We start from the raw sequence: 24,733 nt of genomic DNA, 5'->3' as shown, positions 1-24,733 counted from the left end.
GATATTTAGTGAGCTAAAGACTTTACCTCACTTATTAAAGAAATGTGCCTGTAGTGTAAAACAAAAATGTAGCATGAGTAAAGCTCAACATATACTTTAAATGTGTTTATTTTAAACTACTCAACTTACACTGCAGTCATGGTGAATAGACCCTCAAGCATTTAAACTAAGGAAATAAAAAGTTTCGAAATCAAATGTAACTTTTGTTAAAAATACAAACCACACAGTTGTTGGATATTATTTGACAACACAATTTGAGTGAATTTTCAAGATGTTTGGCATTCTTCTGTTTGAAAATGCAGTCAAAATATACTTACCAACTGTAAAACAAAATATCGAAATGGAATGAAAAAAGAAATTAACAAAAATAAACCAGGAGGTAAAGGCACAGAAGTGGCACAACAAAAGAGTAGTCAGGGACAAACAAAGGTCAAAAACAGGAAAAGTAGATACATAATTGAGACATCAAACATGAATGAGACTGTGCAGTACGCTTAAGTCAAAAGAACAACAAAGAAGAAAAAAAGCCCAAAACACTGCACAACAATTTTTTTTTTTAAAGTCTTGCTTCCTGAAATGTTTTTGCTGATTGTGACAGGTACCTATTGGGTATGCACAAATATAGTTTTGGTTTTATTGCATCACGTAGGAACTCTGAGAAACTGACATGTGTTTAATGACAATAACGTATTTAGTCACGTTTATGTTTCGCATAAGCTATTAATTTCAACAGAATTAAAAGTGTTTTGCTCCTGATTTTCTTTTGTATTCAATGTCTGGTGCATCACATTGTAGTGTCCAAGAGTAGTCAGCAAGCATTGACGGATTCCAGTTGACTCTGGTATCATTTCTTCATCGTAGCAATGTCCTGGTGAAACCTTTCACTGTGTTCGTCACTGACAGCACCGAGATTTGCAGGGAAGAAGTCCAAGTGTGAGTGGAGGAAATTAATCTTGAGTGACACGTTGTACTTCATTGTCTTGTATGCTTTGAGACGTTTGTGTACCAGCTGAATGTAGTTTGGGGTTCTGTAATTTATATTAATAAAATGAACAGGATCGGTGTATTCAGACCTGCCCAGGATGTCAACTTCCACAGAACAGCTTCCAATTTGGTCTGATTCAATGCCTGGACATGCCCAGGCTTCACAAACCTTTGTTGATAAGTCACTTACAGGAGCGAAAATATTTGGATACAAATATAAGAAAAAATCATGACAAAACTGAAACGGTACGTGACGGGTAAATTTTGATGTGATATTCGTGATCAGCACCCAAAAATCTATAAGAAACACTCAACAGTGTTCAAGAAGCAAAAAACTTTTTGTGCAGTGTAAGGAGTATACCATAGCTACATCCTATAACCTAAATGGCATCATGATCTGAGTACAAACCCAACACCGAAGTGGTGTTCATCATCGAAAAAGACTCATAAACCAGGCCAGGTTCTTCTCCAGTCTGCTCTAGAAAGGCCTGACCCCAGGCAGCCTGATTTAGACTTCATGGTGTTTAGCTCTGGGCTGGGAATGACACACTGGTTATCTAACTCTCTTTTCCAGGCTAAGGGGTGAGAGATGTGGAAGGCAGTAGTGACCTTAGGGCTCTTTAAGGTCCACTCTGCTGTTCCAAATCTCTGCTCCTTGCACCTGGTATTTAGACTTTCATACCTGTTGCAGGACATTGTCTCACAGACCTGCATTTAACGTACCTAACCCTGCATAGCACTTTAATGAAACCCTTAATGTAACACCCTCCGTAACTGAACCTGTGAGACCAGTAGATTTTAAAAGTGTTTAGCATATTTATTAAAGCACAAAAATTAAAACACAAAGTTAAAACAAACAAAAGTAATACAAAATATCCTCTTACAGCATTTTAGTAATGGTGATACAGATGTAGCCCTTCCTTTCTGTCATTAAGATGATTCTGCCTTATTACAAATCTCAATCTGTTTATACAAGAAATATTTTGTGCCCTAGTGCCGAGATCCTCCCATTTCTTTTTAATATTTGTCCATCCATCCATTTTCCAACCTGCTGAATCCGAACACAGGGTCACGGGGGTCTGCTGGAGCCAATCCCAGCCAACACAGGGCACAAGGCAGGAACCAATCCCGGGCAGGGTGCCAACCCACTGCAGGACACACACAAACACGCCCACACACCAAGCACACACTAGGGCCAATTTAGAATCGCCAATCCACCTAACCTGCATATCTTTGGACTGTGGGAGGAAACCATAGCGCCCGGAGGAAACCCACGCAGACACGGGGAGAACATGCAAACTCCATGCAGGGAGGACCCAGGAAGTGAACCCAGGTCTCCTAATTGCGAGGCAGCAGCGCTACCACTGTGCCGCAGTGCCGCCTTTAATATTTGTTTCGCCCTAAAATTTCCTTTCAGAGATGGTATAATACAGTACTTCCCTTTAAAATTAAGTTTCTTCTTATATCCCTACCACATAATTTACATAAATAACGTTTTCTTACTTTTATTTTCCCTGTGTTTCACATTATTGCCAGTAAATATTCCACTAGTTATTTCATAATGTAATAGTTCCTTCTGTGAATTTTGTGGAGGAACAGCAGCAGTACAAATGGTTGGTTCATCATGACAGTGGTGTGGCCTTTAACTGACATTACAACTCTCCTGTTCAGATGAATTACTCAATTCCAAAGTTCCCCAAGTTACCCACATCACCACAAGTCAATTATAGCATTTTGTTATCAAAGTCTCTCCAGTCCATCTCTGATCCAATCTGGTTTTTAGGCCAAGCTTTCACTAGTGGGCTGGGGTGGTCTGGAGTCATAACAATCAAGCCTCTTAAAATAAGAATAGGCTTTTGAAGTTCAAAATAACTTGAATGTCACAAAATAGATAAATAATATCAAAAATGCCCTTCAAGGAATAGGAAAAAAAACAAAGACTTCAATTTTTAATTTCTGGATTAACACAAAAGAAGTAGAAGTAACAGCAAGAATAATTAAGGAGGAACTCAAGTTAAAGGTAGATTTGAGTTTCAATGAAAGTCTGTAGCTACAGAGGACTCCAGGCTTGAACTTGAGAATGATATCTATAAATACTCTAATAACATACAGAAAATGATCTTTTACTAAACCAATGACATTATTTTGTAACCTTCCATTTCATTTAACTGAGAGAATAATATTCATACTTGTATTATGCCATAAAAATGTATTATGTGTTGTTATTTCCTTCTTGGCTCCTTAATAGAGACTCTTTAGTTGGGAGTTTTTAAAAGAAAACAAACACTTATGTTATAAATACACCATTCATACTGCAAGCTATTCTGAAAAATTGTTAGACTGCTAACTTCTGCCTCATTAAAAACTGAAATAGGGCTGCGTATCCATTGGCAGCTAATTAATTAGAAACATTCTGGCTAGCATGTAAGCAAACAAGATGTGTACTGCTTAAACATCCTCTCGTTTTTATTGCAAGGCTCAGAGTTTTACAATACAAATGTAAAACTCATTCAAGTGGCACCTCTTTAGTCTCTAAAAGAAAAAAGGTGGAATTGTTTTAGTTTTGAGTATTGTGTTACTGCATGCCTGAAACCACATTTCACTAAATGTATGGCACAGCTTCTCCAGGTAATTTTCCAGCTTGGCATTTAAAGAAATCAAAACCTGTGCCTTAATAAAATGCATTGTAGTGTATATTCTGCTTCATAGTTTTTCTTTATGGGTAGGTTTATGCAGATTTCTGCTTAGCATTCTATTCCTCATAACACATACAACTTGGTAGATAAATCAACTAATTTTGTACAAATACTAACTTCATCTTACATAGGCCAAAAGAAATAATGGACCCCAACCCTTTACCTCTTGTGGTACTTCTTTTACTGCTCAGCCCAATAAACCTGTCAAGAATACCAATAAGATTCCAATAGTTGGAAAATTTAACCTAAGGTCCCAGGTTTCTGTTGCCATGGTTACCACTATTCGGTGAGTTACAAGCAATAAAAAGCCGAAATCTTTTAACTATAATGGTTCTCTGTTTATTTTCAGTTTTCTGTCCATTTTCAGTAAACAAAAACTAAAAAAGACTTTAAAACCTTAAAACAATCATAAGATGTACCTTTTGCAGTATATTGATTTTTATTATAGTTTAAGAACTTCAGTTTCCACTATTCAGTTCAGTAGTCCCACCTGTCAACCATGTTGATTTATATAGGGCTACTTTAGAAAAGCTTCATAGACAACATCGGAAAATTAAAGGAATATGTATATTTGTGATAGGAAGGAAAGAAAACAGTAGACTACGTTTAGCTTTCTATTCGTATTACTCTAATGAGACAGGACAAAAAGCTCATCTACGCTCCAACACCAGATAGTGATCTATTAATAATATCCATCCATCCATCCATCCATTTTCCAACCCGCTGAATCTGAACACAGGGTCACGGGGGTCTGCTGGAGCCAATCCCAGCTAACACAGGGCACAAGGCAGGAACCAATCCCGGGCAGGGTGCCAACCCACCGCAAGACACACACAAACACACCCACACACCAAGCACACCTATTAATAATAATATATATTGAAATCTATATTAGGGCAATTTAAGAAACACAACCTTTTGCACTAGTACATTTATGTAAAGGCATCTGTGTTTAAAAATAAACCAGTCTAAACTCAAATTAGTAATTTTCCACATTATCTCCAGACGTAATGTATTGCAGGCTGGTTGGCCATTTAAGTAAGATTCAATAATCTTGAACTTTTTACACCATGACATTAAGGCATCCATCTCTGCTTATATGAAATTAGTGTATAGGTGTTATAGGCAGTATGTTACAGCTTTTTGAATATTACTTTCACCTGCAAAATGCTTACCACTGTACTACTTTTAAACAGGACAAAACAGATTGAAGTTCCTTAGTGTGAGGTTTGAAGTATTAAGAGAATAGGCCAGATTGGCAGGGTATCTGTTCTGAAAAAAACTTAGTAGATAAAGCAGACACATACATACGTACATACATACATACATAAACATAGTGAGATTTTTGAGAACCAAACAATCTCCCAACTGCGCTGTACACTGACCCTCTACTAATGCTAATGCTGCCGGTGCAACTGGAAGCTCACTGTCTCCCCACGAACATTTAAAACCATCTACTGACCTGGCTGTGTGTTCACTTGCTGTTTACTCACTTGTGCATGAAGTCTGACTACTCTGAAAAGGGAGCGAATGCAGTATGAGAACAGTGTCACTGCATGAGTGCCGTTGTTTCTGAGAGTGCTGAAGAGACAGTTTCTGTTTGGATAACATTGAGATGATAATAAAACTGATATATATACAGTACTGTGCAAAAGTTTTAGGCAGGTGTGAAAAAATGCTGTAAACAAAGAATGCTTTCAGAAATATAAATAATGATTGTTTATTGTTATCAATTTACAAAATGCAAAGTGAGCGAACAAAAGAAAAATCTAAATCAAATCAATATTTGGTGTTACTAACTTTTGCCTTCAAACCAGCATCAGTTCTTATAGGTACACTTGCACAAAGTCAGGGATTTCGTAGAATTCTAGTCAGGTGTCTGATCAACCAATTATAACAAACAGGTGTTAATGATCATCAATGTCACATGTAGGTTGAAACACAGTCATTAACTGAAACTGAAACAGAAACAGCTGTGTAGGAGGCTTAAAACTGGGTGAGGAACAACCAAACTCTGCTACCAAGGTGAGGTTGTAGAAGACAGTTTCATGTCATGGCAAGATTGAGCACAACAACAAGACACAAGTTAGTTATACTGCATCAGCAAGGTCTCTCCCAGACAAAGATTTCAAAGCAGACTGGGGTTTCAAGATATGCTGTTCAAGCTCTTTTGAAGAAGCACAAAGAAATGGGCAACATTGAGGATCATAGACGCAGTGGTCGGCCAAGGAAACATAGTGCAGCAGATGAAAGACACATCAAGCTTATTACCCTTCGAAATCGGAAGATGTCCAGCAGTGCCATCAGCTCAGAACTGGCAGAAACCAGTGGGACCCAGGTACACCCATCTACTGTCCGGAGAAGTCTGGCCAGAAGTGGTCTTCATGGAAGAGTTGCAGCCAAAAAGCCATACCTCCGACGTGGAAACAAGGCCAAGCGACTCAAGTATGCACGAAAACATAGGAACTGGGGTGCAGAAAAATGGCAGCAGGTGCTCTGGACCGATGAGTCAAAATTTGAAATATTTGGCTGTAGCAGAAGGCAGTTTGCTCGTCGAAGGGCTGGAGAGCGGTACAATAATGAGTGTCTGCAGGCAACAGTGAAGCATGGTGGAAGTTCCTTGAATGTTTGGGGCTGCATTTCTGCAAATGGAGTTGGAGATTTGGTCAGGATTAATGGTGTTCTCAATGCTAAGAAATACAGGCAGGTACTTATCATCATGCAATACCATCAGGGAGGCGTATGATTGGCCCCAAATTTATTCTGCAGCAGGACAACGACCCCAAACATACAGCCAAAGTCATTAAGAACTATCTTCAGCGTAAAGAAGAACAAGAAGTCCTGGAAGTGATGGTATGGTCCCCACAGAGCCCTGATCTCAATATCATCGAGTGTGTCTGTGATTACATGAAGAGACAGAAGGATGTGAGGAAGCCTACATCCACAGAAGATCTGTGGTTAGTTCTTCAAGATGTTTGGAACAACCTACCAGCCGAGTTCCTTCAAAAACTGTGCAAGTGTACCTAGAAGAATTGATGCAGTTTTGAAGGCAAAGGGTGGTCACACCAAATATTGATTTGATTTAGATTTCTCTTTTGTTCATTCACTGCATCTTGTTGATTGATGAAAATAAATGATTAATACTTCCATTTTTGAAAGCATTTAGGCATTTTTTCACACTTGCCTAAAACTTTTGCACAGTACTGTATATTTTTTTTAATCTGGACACCCCTTCTTTTCAATGTACAAGTCTGTGATCCACACATTACAATATGCATATAATATTTTTTTTTCCAATGACACTGACCATGGCACTTCGGTTACTAGAGAGGAATAGAATTATTTTCATCCACTCTTCTGTCAGACAGCAAAACTGTAAAATGTAGACCTTCTTTAAAACAATACTTGTGGGACTGTTGTATATATTGTTGTAATATTTCAAACTCCACTTCTTATATTTAGATTTAGTATATATTCAAAAAGTAGTATAGGACTCCTTAAATGTGTTTTAAATTAAAGGTGCATTTGTTAGGTGTTTCGTTGAATTGTAAAGTTCTGCCTTCTCTATGAAAATGTCCTGGTCTAGATTTCATATAAAGCACTGTCCACTTGTGGGTTAATTAGTTGAGAGTCTGTTCCAGAGCCTAGTAATTGTGTAACTTGATGCTGTGTAATTTAATTTGCTGGCTTGCTTTTGTAGTATGCTTTATTTCAAAATAAAGCCATTCAATTTGTATGCATTTCTGGCAGACAACTTTCCTTTTGAAGACTGTACTGTAAAGACTTTGTCTGTTTCAACCAAAGACACAATACAACATATAAAGAATTCAATTCACATATTTAAGTTTGACATTATTTGCATTGTGTGTTTAAATTTGACTTTATCCATTTAGAGAATGACTTTATACATATAATTTGAATTTATATACAGTATTTACTTGATGACATTATATATCTAGAATTTACTTTGTATATCTTGGATAAAAACAAACATCCCTTCCTTGAATGGCCTCCTAGGTACAGCCATGAGCAGTGCGTCTGTCTGCGGAGAGAGGGTTGACCTTGTTGAGAGGTTTACTTACCTCAGCAGGAACATTCATGTCTCTGGTGACTCTTCCTATGAAGTTAGTAGACGGACTGGGAGAGCATGGGGGGTTATGAGGTCACTGGAAAAGGGGTGTGTGGCGCTCCTGATATCTATGTAAAAGGACAAAAGTCCAAGTCTTTATATGCTTGCGAGACATGGACGCTATCCAGTAGCCTGAGATGAAGACTGGACTCCTACGGTACTGTGTCTCTTTGGAGAATCCTAAAGGTAATGCTGGTTTGACTTTGTGACGAATGAGCGGTTGCTCATAGAGTCCCGAATGAGGCACATTACCTGCATTGTGAGGAAGCATCAGTTATGGCACTACTGCAATGTGGCGCAATTCCCCAAGGGTGATCCGGCTATTAGAATCCTCAATTTTGAGGACCCGAGTGGCTGGACCAGGCCAAAGGGATGCCTGAATAACACCTGCTGCCACTGATAGAGGGTCATGTCCGGAGGGTGGGTCCAGGACCAGGTGTCTGCCTGGGGTATTGCCAACCAGGATCACAAGCTGTTTTGTTGTGCAGTGGGTGTGGCAGCACACTATAAAAGTGCATGCTCCCCAACCTGACCTAATTCATTTGGTGACTTTTTGTGTACCAAATTTGACTTTATATATTCAGATGCCAACTTTATGTATTCAGAATTGATTCTTACAGAGTTTGACTTTACATGTTCAGACAATGATTTTATATATTCAGAATATGACTTTGTATATTCATTAATATAATTCAGTTACCCATTTTGCACTCCAATGTACACAGAGGAAGCAAACAGAAGCATAGGACAGAGACAGGGCACAGTAGACCCATAAGAAAAAAAAGAAACTGCCATCTGACAGCTCCCTTCTGTGGTAATTCATAGTTCTAGGAGGGCTGCCAGTTGAAACTACAACTCTTACGATGCCTGAAAATGTTCAAACAGGAATGCTGTCACTCAGTGTACAGTGATCCCTCGCTATATCGCGCTTCGCCTTTCGCGGCTTCACTCCATCGCGGATTTTATATGTAAGCATATTTAAATATATATCGCGGATTTTTCGCTGCTTCGCGGGTTTCTGCGGACAATAGGTCTTTTAATTTCTGGTACATGCTTCCTCAGTTGGTTTGCCCAGTTGATTTCATTGGCAGATGGCTGAGAAGCTATCCAGCTTACTTTCTCTCTTCCTCTCTCTCTCTCTTGCGCTGACGTAGGGGGGTGTGAGCAGGGGGGCTGTGTGCAGCTGCTTCCTGAAGGACAGGCTGCACGGAGCTTCGCATACTTAAAAGCTCAAAGGGCACGTATTGATTTTCTGTGGCTCTCTCTCTCTCTCTTCCTGCTCCTGACAGAGGGGGTGTGAGCTGCCGCCTTCAACAGCTTTGTACCGGCGGTGCTTCGCATACTTAAAAGCCAAAAAGCCCTATTGATTTTTTTTTTGACTGCTTGCTTTGCACTCCTTTGAAAAGGAAGATATGTTTGCATTCTTTTAATTGTGAGACAGAACTGTCATCTCTGTCTTGTCAAGGAGCACAGTTTAAACTTTTGAAAAAGAGACAAATGTTTGTTTGCAGTGTTTGAATAACGTTCCTGTCTCTCTACAACCTCCTGTGTTTCTGCGCAAATCTGTGACCCAAGCATGACAATATAAAATTAACCATATAAACATATGGTTTCTACTTCGCGGATTTTCCTATTTCGCGGGTGGCTCTGGAACGCAACCCCCGCGATGGAGGAGGGATTACTGTACTAGGAAAACAGACAGTATGTCTTTGGGAGGAAGACTCCCACTGTCCTTTCATTCATCTGGCCTCCCCACCAGAAAAGGTACCAGCAATCAATGTACCCAAGATGCCGGCCCATCTACATCATCCTTTACAATATCGATCTGTTTTTGCACTTCTTATATCCTACAAGTGTGTTATATCCATATGTCACAAATTAATTAATAAGATTTCTTAAAATATACCACAAGATAATGAAAGCACTGTTAAAGAAATTTCCTCGTCCCAGGGAGTAATCATCTGTTTCATCCTTTGAGCCACGATCGACAGCTGATGGACAGTATTAGGTTCCAATCCTTTATTAAATTCCAATAAGTAATCTCTTTTGAGAAAATCTGATAAAGCATCTTCCAGCTGTCTACCTGTTTCATCACAAATTCTTTTCTTATTAAACCTAGCCTTACTTTTATTCCAATCAGTAAATACATCATGGATTTTGAAATAGTGTAAATGGGGCTTGATGTCCTAAATCCCTATTTTTAATAATAGTAATAAAATAATGAAGGTTAAAAATTGACACCTCATAATAATCTGAAGTTAGAAATACATTAACTGTGGATATTTTATTATAATGTATTGAGTACATGGTACAATTATACCCTTATTTCAGACTGGAAATGTATAAACTCAAGTATTCTTGTCACTCCTGCAGCTCAAAATTTCATTTTCATATTTCATTCTGTTAGGGTAAGGAAAAACAAAATATGACAAAAAGATAAAATTTGTTGTAGAATGTCACATTTTACATAAAACATATGAGATTTTGTAAGTATTTACCATCTTTACTAAGATCAGCATGAATAGCTTCTAGTGAAAAAAATACATTCAGCTTCGCAACAAGAAGAATGGGGCTCGAGTCCTGGGTGCTACCTAAGTGGTATTTTCATGTTCTCATTTTGTCTTTGTGGGTTTTCTGCTGGTGCTCTCTGTGAGTAATCTGTTTTTTTTCCCACAGTCCAAACACATGTAGATGCATGGTAAATAGGCCGTTATCTGTGTGCGAGTCTGTGTGTTCACATCATGTTAGACTGGCACCATGTCCAGGTGTTGTTCCTGCCTTGCACCAGATATTTATTGACAAATGCTTCTAATTCTCTGAAATCCTGCCAGGGAGAATCAGATTTAAAGATAGATAGATAGATAGATAGATAGATAGATAGATAGATAGATAGATAGATAGATAGATAGATAGATAGATAGATAGATAGATAGAAAAATCAGCCTCGGCAGACCGACACAGACTCCAAATGTACAAAACACGCACCGTTTATTTTCCCCAACTCACAACACCAACACAGTGCACAAAAATACCACACTCTACTCAGTCCTTTCTCTTTCTTCAGGCCGCCTCCACTCCTTCTTGTAAGCGCCGTCTTCTTCCACCTGACTCCGGCTGTCGAATGGAGTGAGGCGGCCCCCCCCTTTTATCACGCCCCGAATGTGCTGCAGGTGCTCGGTGATGGTCTTCCGGCAGCACTTCCTAATGTGGCGGAAGTGCTGCTATTGCACCCAGAAGTACTCTGGGCGTATACAGTTCCTGGGTCGACAGCACTTCCTGGTGTGGCAGAAGTGCTGTCCTCCAGGGCTCTTGGACAGTCCAGGCGCTCCCTGCTGGTGGCCACGAGACCCCACAGGGTGGAGCTTTCCAGCTCCATTTCCGTGGCCCTGATGGAATCCAAGGGGGCTGCCCTCTTGCATCCAGGTAAAGATAGTGGCCCTCTCTCGGTCCGTCCTTCTTCCAGGCATCCCGTTGGGGCAGGATCCCTGGTCGTCTGCCACAATAGATAGATAGATAGATAGATAGATAGATAGATAGATAGATAGATAGATAGATAGATAGATAGATAGATAGATAGATAGAGTTACGCATGTGTGTCGGAGGACCTTCTCACAGCCTCACTTTAGGTATGTAGTAACTTTTTTTTTCTTACTTACTTTCTGTGGACAATAGAAGGGATGATGACCTGGTTGGCACCCCAAACTTTCTTTTGTTGTTTGGAAAACCTGTCATTTCTGCACCTGGCCACAATAGACAGATAGGTAGAACTTTTTGTTCCATGGGGAATATTTGGCTTTTTGATGGATGGACGGATGGATGGATGGATGGATATATTTAGGTTAAATATTCCTATCTCTTATGGGTGCCAAGATTATAACATTAATAATACAGTTAAAAAGATAATAAAGATAAGGAATCATTTAAAGAAACTTTCAGAGTAAGGTTAATGAAAAACAAATTACAGGAAGTATAAGAGAAATGATTAATCATGGTTAATCACTTAAACCCCAGAAAGGTCTCATATAAATGAAACTGAGAAAAAGAAGTTGCCCTGAATACATGTACAATGGTATTCTCCATAAACAGAGCATCTAGGTGAGAAGGCCACTTAGACACCAATAGCAAACTTAAAAGAACATACAGAATGTCATTATGGTATCATTGTCTCCATAATGAAGCAAAGTTTAAATAGAAATGGATAACTGAAAAGAATCTTGCATTGATTCATGATTTCTGGGGTGTGGCAGAGTCGAAACTTTCCAAAGCTCGGTATAATCACCAGAAGCCTTCCTGTTCTGGCACTGGAATTGGATATGGTGGTTGCAGGTCCGTGGTGTGGGGATTCCTCAAGTTTTAGATCATTTTCTTCCAATTAAGGCATTTAAAGAGTAAAGGAATGGTTTATTAACACCACCCACATGCACCCACACACATACAATACACAGTAAAATTAGATTACAAAAAATTGGATTATGAATTAAATGCCAGATAAGATTACTTGGTAATACTGGTATGCATGGACTAAAAATATTTACTGTAATACAACAGGGCTCATTCTCACAGCTTTGACCATAAAGCGTGCATGGATGCCATGTTAAGTCAAGACATATTAATGTATGCACATTTATTTCAGGACAACTTAGAGTCTCCAATAAGCCTAACATGAACAAATGTGGGGAAAAAAACCTGAAAAAACAATCTAATAGACAAAGGTCAAGCCATGGAGCTGTGAGGCAGCAGCAGTATAAACTGTGCTACCCCCATTGAAAATACCCCGTGTTTTAGAAATATTTAAATTACTAGAAAGAACTTCATTGACACTGAAATCAAAAGGACTAAGATTTACTTTGGCTAAATCTACCCGAACATTGATGTTATCTTGGAGGTCTGAATTGTTGCAAATTATCAGGAGAAAGGACTGAGGATAATCATTGGTTTATAAAAACGGGGAACGATTGATTAATTAATTCTCTATTTAACTGAATCATCAAAAATTTATAGAGCAAATTTGACATTTCAGCTACATGCAGTGCATTACAATAACCACATCAATTGGTAATGAATAAATCTGGTTAAGTGAGATACTCAAAGGGGCGTATCCAATATTGAACAACACAGCAATTAATATAGTAGGACAATTAAAAAAACAAAAAGCACCCACACAATTGGCAGTTGTTATATAGTAAGCAAAAAAATGCACATTGTTTGACATTTGACACTTTATCAATGCATCACAGAAATTTAACTGGATACACATGTCACAACATCTTGACATTTCCTAATGTGAGCATTAGAGTAGAGCACAGCAAAATAATATGTAGATAACATGCAAAAATGTGCTTTTGTAAAACATGCTATTAATTGAATATTAAGCATATAACCCAAATCTATCCAAGATAGGATGCAGGTTCATCTCATGGATCTCAAATAAGATGGCAGCTTTGAATCATTTACCATGCGTGTCTTTGACAAAAACAAAAGAAGAGTGAAATACCCAAATTAAAGGTGAGTGCTGTCATTGTTAATCCAGGGTTGGCTTCCCTGTCTCCTGTTTAAAGTGTTTCTTTTTGTCTTCTTTGTGTTCTTTTTATTATTGCTCATGTATTACTTCTGTAATTATATAATATGTGATCATATTATTTTATTTAGCTATTATGCAGTATCTCTGTGTTTTTTCTGGCTCTCTTCTATTTTGCGGGTCCCCAATAGGTGGGGTCATCCATTCATTATTGTTAAGGAGCAACCTCCAACCCTATAAAGGCAGACTGGGAATTGAAGCCAGACGCAGTTCATTTTCAATGAATCTGGTGGATTTCATTTTGATATCAGTCACTTTTGTTTTCCTCTTTGTATTTCTAGCTTACTTTAACCTTTTGTTTCTGAATTAAGGATTGTAATTATTTTTCAGTTTGGTGATTGTCTGAATCATTGCTAGCCAACTCTTTTTTGTCTTTGTATTCTTTTTATTCAATAAAATTATTCTTATAATAATTCTTTTGAGGACTATTTTGTGTTGAAACCAAAGATTTTTCATGTTTTTTTTTCCTTTCTCTTGAGATGTAATTTGAAACTTTGAGATTTCTAACAATATTTTTGAAACTTTGAAATGAAAAAAAAAAAATCATTTTGGCCTGGTGTAGGCTGAAGCCAGCCAATTTAGTGGAGGCTATGCTGCCTTCTTGTGCATCTCCTCTGGATAGGCTGGTGGAATCCAAGCTTGTTTTGGCTTTTTTTGAGGCCATAAACATGATGCTTAAAATATCATAATATAGCATTTTCAAACCCACTAAATCCAATTCACGGTTGTGGGAAGCTGAAGTCTACCCTGATTATACATTGACAGCACATCATGAACTGCTCCTGAATCAAGAACCACTCTAACACATGTAAAGTAGTAGAGTTGTTACAAATGTGGACAAAGTCTGTCTCTTCTTTGTGGCTATCCACCTTCAGCCAAAAAGACCTGGACCAAATGGAGGACCTATAATATTAATAATGCTTTAGCTCTACACCCGCCTATTTCAGCCTATCTATTTTAAAATAAAAGACTATGGACTGTGTGTGTGTCTGCTTGTGTGTGTGTGTGTGTGTGTCAAGTCCCTGAGCAATCTGATTAGCAAACTTGTCTTTGGTCTGATTGGTCAGTTTGACCACGATTGAAAGAGGAAGTGTGAGTGTGACAGACATAAGGAGGAGTGAAAGCATACGAGGCACACTGAGAGTCGCCTTGAAAGACAAGAAGTATAAAAGAAGACAGAAAGAGAGCAAGGCGCTTTGAAAATGAGAGAGTCTGAGAAGCAGGTTTTACGGGAATGCACTCGAGAGTGGTAGTGCTGGTCAAGAGATGTTCAGACATGTGAGGATACCAAGAAAAGGCATTGAATATATTATTATAATTTAAAATGTATCCCATTATCTGTCTTTGACAGGTATCATGACTAGACCAGTATTAAAAGAGCACAACACCAAGAAGAGGGTTTCTAAAAGTGAAAAAACAATTTTATTAGACAAGGTAGCCAGTAGTATTGCCATCCTTTACGTAATTGTTTTGTGAATGGACCACAAAATGCCTTTACTCAGTTAATAAGTATATATTCTAAAATTATGCAGAAGTGACAGATTATGATAACAACCAATCATTTATTCAATGCAACCTTTACTGTTTTCTACCCTTGTAAAATCATAATGATTATCATGATGGATAGACCTTAAGGTAAATCTTTCACATAAGTTGGTATTTGAATCTTTATCAACAAGCAGCAAAGAAACATCATATCGATTTAAAAAGCATGTGACACTGGAAGCAAAATTTTGAAATAAACTTGTTCTATTAATTTTTGAAATTAATATTTTAAGAGCATACTGCCATGAACAGAAAATGGAACAAAAATATTATAATACTGATTAGTGCAGAAATTGATCTATGGAAAAAAGGGAGCAAAAAGAAAATATCTACTATGTATGGACCATCTTACATATAAGCACACACCTGAGCATGAAACAAGGCAGTACATGAATTTGACACCCGATTTATCAAATGAAGTATCAAATTGAACTGAACGCCTGGTTGCACATTATAAATCCCTCCTGATTCTTAGTAATATGCACATACACGATTTTGATGGATATATGAATAGCTGAATGGATGGATAATATAAAAACATATTTTGGGGGATTATAAACAGTAAAGAATGGACAGTCCTATGTCAGTGTTGTGAATTCATTTCTACATTTTTAAGCAAAATGTAATAATGGAACTCAGTTGGAAATACATGTTTTGAAATAATTCAACTGGAATAAAATAATTAATTGTTCTTTTCAGGTTTAAAAATAGCTCATCTGTGTGTTTTTATTCATCTTTATTGCTGTACCAATAATTGCTTAGCCCACTATACAGAATTCCTTAATGTGTCAATGTTGGAAGATGCAAAACATTAAAACCGTATTCAAGAGGTGCCCAGCAGGCAAAGGTTAACAGTGAGAAAAGCACACCACAGGGCAGGATTAAGTCCTGCAGAACAGCTTCTAGCCATTCCTGCCACTCTGGCCATTCCTGCCACAATGAAGCAGAATGAAAGATAGCAGTCCTCAAAAACACAGTCAAAAAGGTCAGACCTGCCCTCTGGGCCAACTGAATCAATATTACCCCAAGGCAAGGATCATCTGTAAGGATCCAGTTCAAAACTCATCTTGACCTACAGTTTCCCGATAGGGTTGGGCTCTTCAATATCTCTGATCCTTAGTTTCTTCATACGTTCCTTCAAAAAGTCACCATTCTAACTCTGCCTGTCTACTGACCATCCCACCTCTTTTGAAAATGCACCGTTTTGTTAAATATTTTGGAACTGCTTAGCTTCTCTCATACAGGATAGTTGTTATTGTACCGACAAATACTTTAGGATACTTATTTTTGTCTTAGTTTAGTTGTAAGTATAATTATGTAGTAGTTCTACTGCCTTGTGCTTACATTGTTACCTGTGGCCTACTCCAAATACCACAGCTGCTTTAGCGTGGTTCCTCTCTGTGTACCCCTCGGGGAATTTTAACCCATTGTACGTGTGTGTGTTATCATAGCTGCACAGCAGCTGATCAGAAAGCTATATGGCGGGTTGTGTCAAGAGCGCAGAGGATTATTGGAATACAGCTTCCAACCCTTAAGGATATTTATAACACATGCTGCCTAAGAAAAGCCACCAGCATTTGCATGGATTCCACTCAGCAACGCCTCAGTCTATTTGAATTTCTCTAATCTGGCAAACAATTCAGTGTCTTTTCTGCACAGACCTCCAGGCTCAGAAACAGTTTAATCCCAGGAGCTATAAACACACTCAATCAGTCCATCAACTACTCCTGGCAGAACTGCGTGTACTTAGAACTACCATTACCTCACTATAAACTTGAACTACAACACTGCACAACCTGAGCCACTTTATGAACCATTTCCACTATGTACAATACAATACAATACAGTTTATTTTTGTATAGCCCAAAATCACACAGGAAGTGCCGCAATGGGCTTTAACAGGCCCTGCCTCTTGACAGCCCCCCAGCCTTGACTCTCTAAGAACACAAGGAAAAACTCCCAAAAAAACCTAGTAGGGAAAAATGGAAGAAACCTTGGGAAAGGCAGTTCAAAGAGAGACCCCTTTCCAGGTAGATTGGGCGTGCAGTGGGTGTCAAAAGAAGGGGGTCAATACAATACAATACAGTACAGTACACAGAACAATTTCTCAATATAGTAAGAAATAAAAAAAAAAAAAATATATAAATTTTAGAAGTAGAGTAGAATTTAACAGTAGATGATATATCCCATAATAAGATTTGTATTTGTATAGAGTCCTGGAGACCTCATCCTTCAAGCTGCCTCCCCCATTTGGCCATTCCACAGCTGAAACAGTGCTGGGCCAGCCAATCCGATGAAAGGACCCCTCTCTCCCACGATTCCTGCGATCCTCCATCTGGGATGACTTTTCCTTAGGCAGGCAAAACAACTTGGCAGGTGGGCCATGGCACCAAGTGCCACATTTGAGTACCGAGAAGAAAAACAGAATAAGTGAGGGTTAGTATACAATTATAACTGTCATGTTACTTATGTTTAAGTGCTAATGACTAACAACAGAGATGCAGTCTGTACAGTTAATCAGCAGCTCTAGTCAGGATATGCTAAACTGAAGTAGTGAGTCTTCAGCCGGGATTTAAAAGCTGAGACCGAAGGGGCATCTCTTATAGTAGCAGGCAGACCATTCCACAGTTTAGGGGCCCTGTAACTAAAAGCTCGACCCCCCACTGTTATTTTATTAATCCTTGGAATCATAAGCAGACCGGCATCTTGAGATCTTAATCTCTGGTGCGCTCTGGTTTGTAAGTCATGATAAGTTCAGACAAGTAAGCCGGACCTCGACCATTTAATGCTTTATATGTTAAAAGAAGGATTTTGAAATCTGCCCTAAACTTAACCGGGAGCCAGTGTAAGGATTTAAGAACTGGAGTTATGTGTTCGTATTTTCTTGTTCTTGTAATAATTCTTGCAGCCGCATTTTGGATTAACTGGAGGCTGTATAAAGAACAGTTTGAACATCCAGTGAACACCGCATTGCAGTAGTTAATCCTACTAGAGATAAATGCATGAATTAGTTTCTCAGAATCCTGTTTATTTAAACAGCGCCTTAATTTTCTAACACTTTTAAGATGGAAGAAACATGTTTTGGACAACTTTGTAATATGCGCTTTAAATGACATGCTAGAGTCAAAGATAACTCCTAGATTGCGGGCTGATTCAGTAAAATTGACTGGGATTCCCATTGAGTTAAATGATGACAAAATATTATTATGATCAGCATCATTCCCTCCAACAATTAACATCTCTGTTTTATCTGTATTTAAAGACAAGTAGTTCTTATTCATCCACTTCTTTAATTCACTAACACAACTAATTAAAGACAACATTGGAGAAACTTCATTTGATTTAAATGAAAGGTATAACTGGGTGTCATCTGCATACGAGTGAAAATTAACATTATGTTTCCTAATGATAGATCCCAGTGGAAGCATGTACAGTGAAAACAGTAAAGGTCCCAGTACTGAGCCCTGCGGGACACCATATTGAACTTCTGTGTATAATGATGGAGTACTGTCAGCACATTTCTGTACATATTGGAATCGATTTGATAAGTAAGAACTACACCAAGCGAGCATGTGTACATGTACAATATATTGTGCTTTCATATTGTATATTTTTCATTGTTTTTTGTCATATTATTATTTTTCTATCAATTTACAGAAAAACAAGTTTATGAAGGAATTGTATATTGAATCTCATTTTACCACACAATGACAATAAATCAATTCAATACAATGGAAGAGAGCACATATTTACATATGATGATGACTGGCTTCTAAGTCGATTTAGATTTCCAAGAGCTATCCTTTTGGAGCTGTATGCTATTAGAATACTAAGATGTATACTTTATATCATTTTTATGATGAAATCCACCCCATTAAGGGACTGTTCCTGTCTCGTGCTTGATGCATGCTGGGACAGGTGTGACCCTGGATGGATAGAATAATTAAACATGTAGTATGAAGATTTTTCAATGTTACATAAAAGTTTTGAAGAATCTGTGTTCTAAACTTACAGCTGGTTTTCCATTTATTACAGAGCTCACTGTGTGGAGATGGGTTACATGGACAAAGAAAACGTAAGGACAGGAATTGGGGGGTGGTACGCTTGACAGAGATAGTACTGCTGCATTACATTATTTCATTCGGGTTCATGCATGTCCCAGCAAGCATCTTGGGGGAGCCAGGAATAATCCTGGGACGAAAGAGGCAAGAACAGTCCGTATATGTGTCGTCAGCTCATGTTTAATACATGCTTTAATGCATTTCATCATGAAAATCATATCAACTATAAATCTTACTATTCTAAAATGTTCAGAAAGCTGTAATACCATTACTGTAATGTATTCTGTGTGGTGATCACTGCCTGCTCGCTACTGTCTACGAAAGAGAAAGCCCATTTAAGAAGCATGAAGTGATTAATGACTGGGTTGGGGAACACATACAATATGAATCATCGATTCTGCTGTAATGACAAAATAAACTATGAGATTAAGTTGGAAACTTCTAAATTAAAGTCTACATTTCAACTTTTTCTTTCCACTGTGTCTCTATTTTTTTTTCTTTTCTCTGTGACCTAATATGCTTCCATATGACACTCTGACGGTAGGCTTTGACGTGCCTCTTCACCTCGAGTTTGACATCTGACCACTTCTTTTTTATTTTGGGCACTATACTACTTTCTGAACTTGAACTTTTGAGTGCCACTCCATCAATTTTCTTTTGTTGCTCATACCACTGTGTAAGCCACCAAAAAGTACATTTTTCCTTGCGTCCAGTTCACTGAGTATGACCTCCACTTCGCATTCGCTGAAGTTTTTTCTCTACCCTGTGCTTTTGCCATTGTCTTTTCACAAAATGGTGAATGTAAGGGGCTATTTATATTGATTTGCATATTCAAAGGGGCGTAATTCTGGGAGGAGTTGGGGGGGGGGGGGGGCAGCAGTAAGTTACACTTCACACTAACCAGGATTTATGGAGTGGAAGTGTGTGGAAGTTGGCTTACACACAGTTTTGTGCATCTATACATTTCCACTTTTGTCTGTACACAATGTTTTAGTGTGAATTCTATGCACACCATTATAAATGAGTCCCATGGTCAAGACAATGACTCTGCCTGGCAAGTTTCTGTAAAAACCATTTAAACATTAAATTTGTCTCTTGGACAATAAAAAGCCATCTTTCTCACCTTCTAAATATAAATTCCTGGATATTTTGAATGAATAAGAAGTGAGAAAAAATACCGATTGTGTCAAAAAAATGCGTAGCAATTATTCGATTTTGGGTTGTATTCAAATGAACTAATATTAAGAATGAGAATATTTTAACTCAAAATATACTTCAAATAATATTCTGAGCAAGAACTTTTGTTTTTTTAATTTAACGATATTTCACAGAATACATTTGTGGCAGAGAAATTCCAATGTCAAAAATGAATTCAGCACACCAAAATCTAAAAAGCCCACTGATTTTTTTGCACAGGAGGTTTTTTGTGGCAGATGCCTGTTCCTCTCTTTATGAAGAATCAGGAATCAAAATGAGTAAAGACACATGGGCCCAGGAGAAAACATAAGAGGCCTACCTCAGGTACTTTGTCCTTTAGGCTCATGGAGGTGGGCCTTCAAGGAGCTGACAGAGGGAATTCTGGCCAGATTTCCAAGGGAAAAAGTAATCCTGCCTGTGAATCCAGAAGTGATTAAGTAACCCCTGGATGAGATTTAAAGTTATCTGCGCAGAGGGACACTGAGTGGAACAAACACTAAACAGGTGGAGATTAAAAAGACCATGTTCTAGAGAGAATGAGAGACAAAAGAAACAAAAGTAGTTTTATACATGTAAGTGGGAAAGCCAACACACTAGATACTTAGGCTCTGAGGGGAAATACGTTTTAGTATTCTAATCCTGTTTTGTCAAAATTCAATGTCCAAAATATAAAATGAGACCTAAACATTTGAAATGGAGACTCAGGCTTTCCAACCAGCTGGCTCTAAATTCAAAATGCCAAAATAAGGTCTTGGCTCTTCTAAGAACCAGTATTCAAAATGAGCCTTCCCACAAACTACAATCCACAAAATGGTAAAGCTTGGACAACAAACAATTCTTAATATTCATTAGAAAATACAGTATTTCAAAAGTAGGAAAGTAAGACAGAAAGGTATCAAAATCTCTGATACAAAATTAATCAAGTCAAACTTTTTGAAAATTTTAACATACAGAATAATAATATTTAAACAAAAGAAAAAAGATCTTCCATCACAGTATGTTTTAAAAGAAAGAAATAGTTATATTTTTTCCTCTCCTGCTCTCTTTATGCACCTTCTCAGATGATACACAGCTGTACTTATCATTCCGTCTGGAAGACCACATGGTACCAACTAGAATCAATGATATTGCAACCTGGATGAAGCAGCACTATCTCCAGCTCAACCTGGCAAAGATGGACCTTCTTGTTATTCTAGCTTGTCCATTCATTCAGCACCACATCTTCATTCAGCTCAGACAATTAAGACTAGCACCCACCAAGTGTTTACACAACATTGGTTTGGTCATCGATGACCAGTTGTTCTTCACTGATCATGTTGCAACAGTCTCTCAGTCTTGCAGATTCACTCTATACAACACCTGTAAGATCAGACCGTATTTAATGAAGCATGCAGCACAACCAGTACCAGCATGTGAAAAAAAAACTGATTACAAGCAGAAGAAGGTACGCACATGAATATGAATAACATAAATAATATTGTATCCGTGACACAATGTTTTCTGAAATGTACTCTACAGGTAATAAAGTGAATGATTCCAAATATCATATATACCTATGTCTCTGTTTTTTGTTAGTGTGGCTATGACATCATGGACCATAAGGTGCATACTAATTCAGCGTAAGCGGGACCACTCAATAAAATTGAACAAAAAAATTCAAGTGACAATGAGATAGGAAGAAGGCAGATTCACTAGCGTTTGTGTGTCAGCTTTTATCCATCCAGATCAGAGACTTTCCAGTTCGATTGTCTCAAAACACCACTCACATCTACAGTTATTCCCAATTTCAGATAAAAAGTAACAGAGGCAGATCCCTGGGTGGGGGGGCATTAGTATGTATCATGATCATGACTGAGAGAATAAAAGTGAAAAAAAAAAAAGGTAACTTTTACAAGTACTATAAATTTACAGCGGGCGTTACAGACGCAAAGCAAATGTATGTGTTTATTGTATAATATTAACAATAAGAGCAGCTCACTACTCAAAACGGTAAATATATGAGGCAGTCAGGATCGAACCGGAGCAGCCACGGTGCCGCAGTGGTAGCGCTGCTGCCTCGCAGTTAGGAGACCCGGGTTCACTTCCCAGGTCCTCCCTGCGTGCAGTTTGCATGTTCTCCCCGTGTCTGCGTGGGTTTCCTCCGGGCGCTCTGGTTTCCTCCCACAGTCCAAAGACATGCAGGTTAGGTGGATTGGCGATTCTAAATTGGCCCTAGTGTGTGCTTGGTGTGTGGGTGTGTTTGTGTGTGTCCTGCGGTGGGTTGGCACCCTTCCCGGGATTGGTTCCTGCCTTGTGCCCTGTGTTGGCTGGGATTGGCTCCAGCAGACCCCCGTGACCCTGTGTTCGGATTCAGTGGGTTGGAAAATGGATGGATGGATGGATCGAACCGGAGGACTCTTGATTATAAGTCAGGGATTGTGCCATGTAAACTGTCACGTCATCCTTGAACCTTTTGTGAAATTGTTTATTTGATCTTTGCACTATATAATTTATGTCTACATTTTGTCATTTATTACTAAAATATGAAAAACGTTTCTGTTTTAATGATGTGTTTACACAGATTACTGTAGAAACGGAACACACATGAAATGCATGCGTTCCAAATAACGATATATTATTTCCATTCTAAAACTCCAGCACTTCACTCCCAGATAATGAAGGCTGGAACAGGGAGAACTTTGTGGCCATGCTGCGGCGATGGGAGGATGGAATAGAAGGCTGCTTGCTGCTTGTCTTTATCGGCACATTTACAGGACAAATGAAGCTGACAGAGAAGTGTGAAGGGATTTAAGGTGGGCCGGATTTATGAGTTTTTTCATAGGCTTTGGTAATTCTAGTGTTAAATAATCATCGCACAGTGTGGTAGCAGCAGCTGCTGTACAGGCTTTTAAATGATCGTCGTGCAGCTCGCTAGAAGCTTAGTGTGCGTTCAGCCCCCCCCCCCCCCCCCGCATCACAAATGCTTAGTGGTGAGCCTGAAACATGCCCCCAGAGAGAGAGGTTGGGTGATGGGCAAGCGAAGCAAGTAGTATATATATTTATTTATATATATATATATATATATATATATGGAGACACTTGTGAGGTCCTACATTATGCGTCTTCTCACTCGTTCAGGTCTGCTAATGAATGGTATCTAGTGATACCACCTTCTTGTTGTATCATCTCAGTCCACATACATTTCATGCGTAGCTTGTAGCTGGTGGAACAAGCTGCCCATCTCCATTCAAACTTCAGACCCCCTCAATGTGTTTTAAGTGTTTGAAGACTTTTGCCTGGTGAATTCCTGTCTAACTGATATTTACTGTTTGGTTTTTCTAACCTAGGAATTGTAAGTGGCCTGCATTTTGTTCTGAGTTCTTCATTTGGGATGGTCCATTTTGTAAACTTGTCCCATAAAACCTGTTCCTAAACAGTTCCCCAAACTGATGTTTACTCGATTATGCTTTAAGTCACTTTTGAATAAAAGTGTATGCAAACAAATAAATATAAATGTAAAAAAATTCACTGCCATAAAACGTTAACATAATGATGGATTTGGTTCACTGAGATTCTGACCATGTCACTTATATGAACCTTTTCTAATTATTTAATGATCAATCAATTGAGAGTGTTAAAGTGCTGATTCTCATCATTGGTTATTTTAGGTAAAAAAATTGAATTCAATGTTTTTAATAAAACTACAAAGAATTAGTAGCTCTGGCTGATTTCTCCTTTAAATAGTAGGATCACCAGGAACTCATTAAATTATCTCAAGCAGATTCTGATTTATGTTATTTAGATATATTTTATTAAGAGATGTGAAAACTCTCAGTTTGCTCTTATACATTCCATTTGCAAAAGATAAATGATAGAGCTTGTGCACAGACCAGCCAAGTTCTCGCTTTTTTATTTAGTGTCAAGCAGTGAAGTGTGGAAATGTATTTAAGGCAGGGCTTGAGTTTCTGGGAACATTTTCTATGCATTTTGAGCTAGGTTACAAAATGCTTCTTTTCCTAAAAATAAAAAAAAAAAAATCAATGAATATGTTAAAATAGTCCATGGGGAAACATGTGCTGAACTGCATGCAACTTTCATTCTTTAATTAGAAAATGATTTTTTTGTTTTCAAATAAACAGAGACGTCTCTGCCTAATGTTCCCCTACTGACACAATATGCGTGTTCTCTGCCAATGTATACCAATTTGTTGAGAGAACAGGAATCTACTACTGAAAAGCAGAGAACTGCCAGTCCCTTTAGCTTTACTAAAGGAATTGATTAGTTTGTAATTTGACCAGAGAAAAATCCCATCATAGATTAAATCCAACGCACATTCTGATAATTAACCAAAATCCTTACTCATCAAAGTATGTAAATCACTTCCATATTATTAGTTAGGCTTATTTAGCAATGATGGCCCGCTTGCTGAACAGAATATCAGAATAGGAGCACCACATTAATTTAAAAGATATTATACAAGCAGCCATATATAAACACGCACACACACAAACAGTATATGTTAATTTCATAATTTATTTTTGGCAATCTTACATTTCCGTATAAT

General features: G+C 38.2%; 1 protein-coding gene across 1 annotated transcript; it reads right to left on the bottom strand.

Moving 5' to 3' along the window:
* Positions 1 to 17,464: 17,464 nt before the first annotated feature.
* LOC127529477 (uncharacterized) lies at positions 17,465 to 18,363 on the bottom strand (the record flags this gene model as incomplete). Its single annotated transcript, XM_051933220.1, is given in 2 exon segments — positions 17,465 to 17,653; positions 17,656 to 18,363. Coding segments are annotated over 2 exon segments (897 nt in total), but the record flags the coding sequence as incomplete, so codon positions are not given.
* Positions 18,364 to 24,733: the final 6,370 nt, after the last annotated feature.

This window comes from Erpetoichthys calabaricus, chromosome 10 (assembly GCF_900747795.2).
Source record: "Erpetoichthys calabaricus chromosome 10, fErpCal1.3, whole genome shotgun sequence".
Classification (NCBI taxonomy): Eukaryota; Metazoa; Chordata; class Cladistia; order Polypteriformes; family Polypteridae; genus Erpetoichthys; species Erpetoichthys calabaricus.
This window is presented reverse-complemented; position numbering and strand designations above follow the sequence as displayed.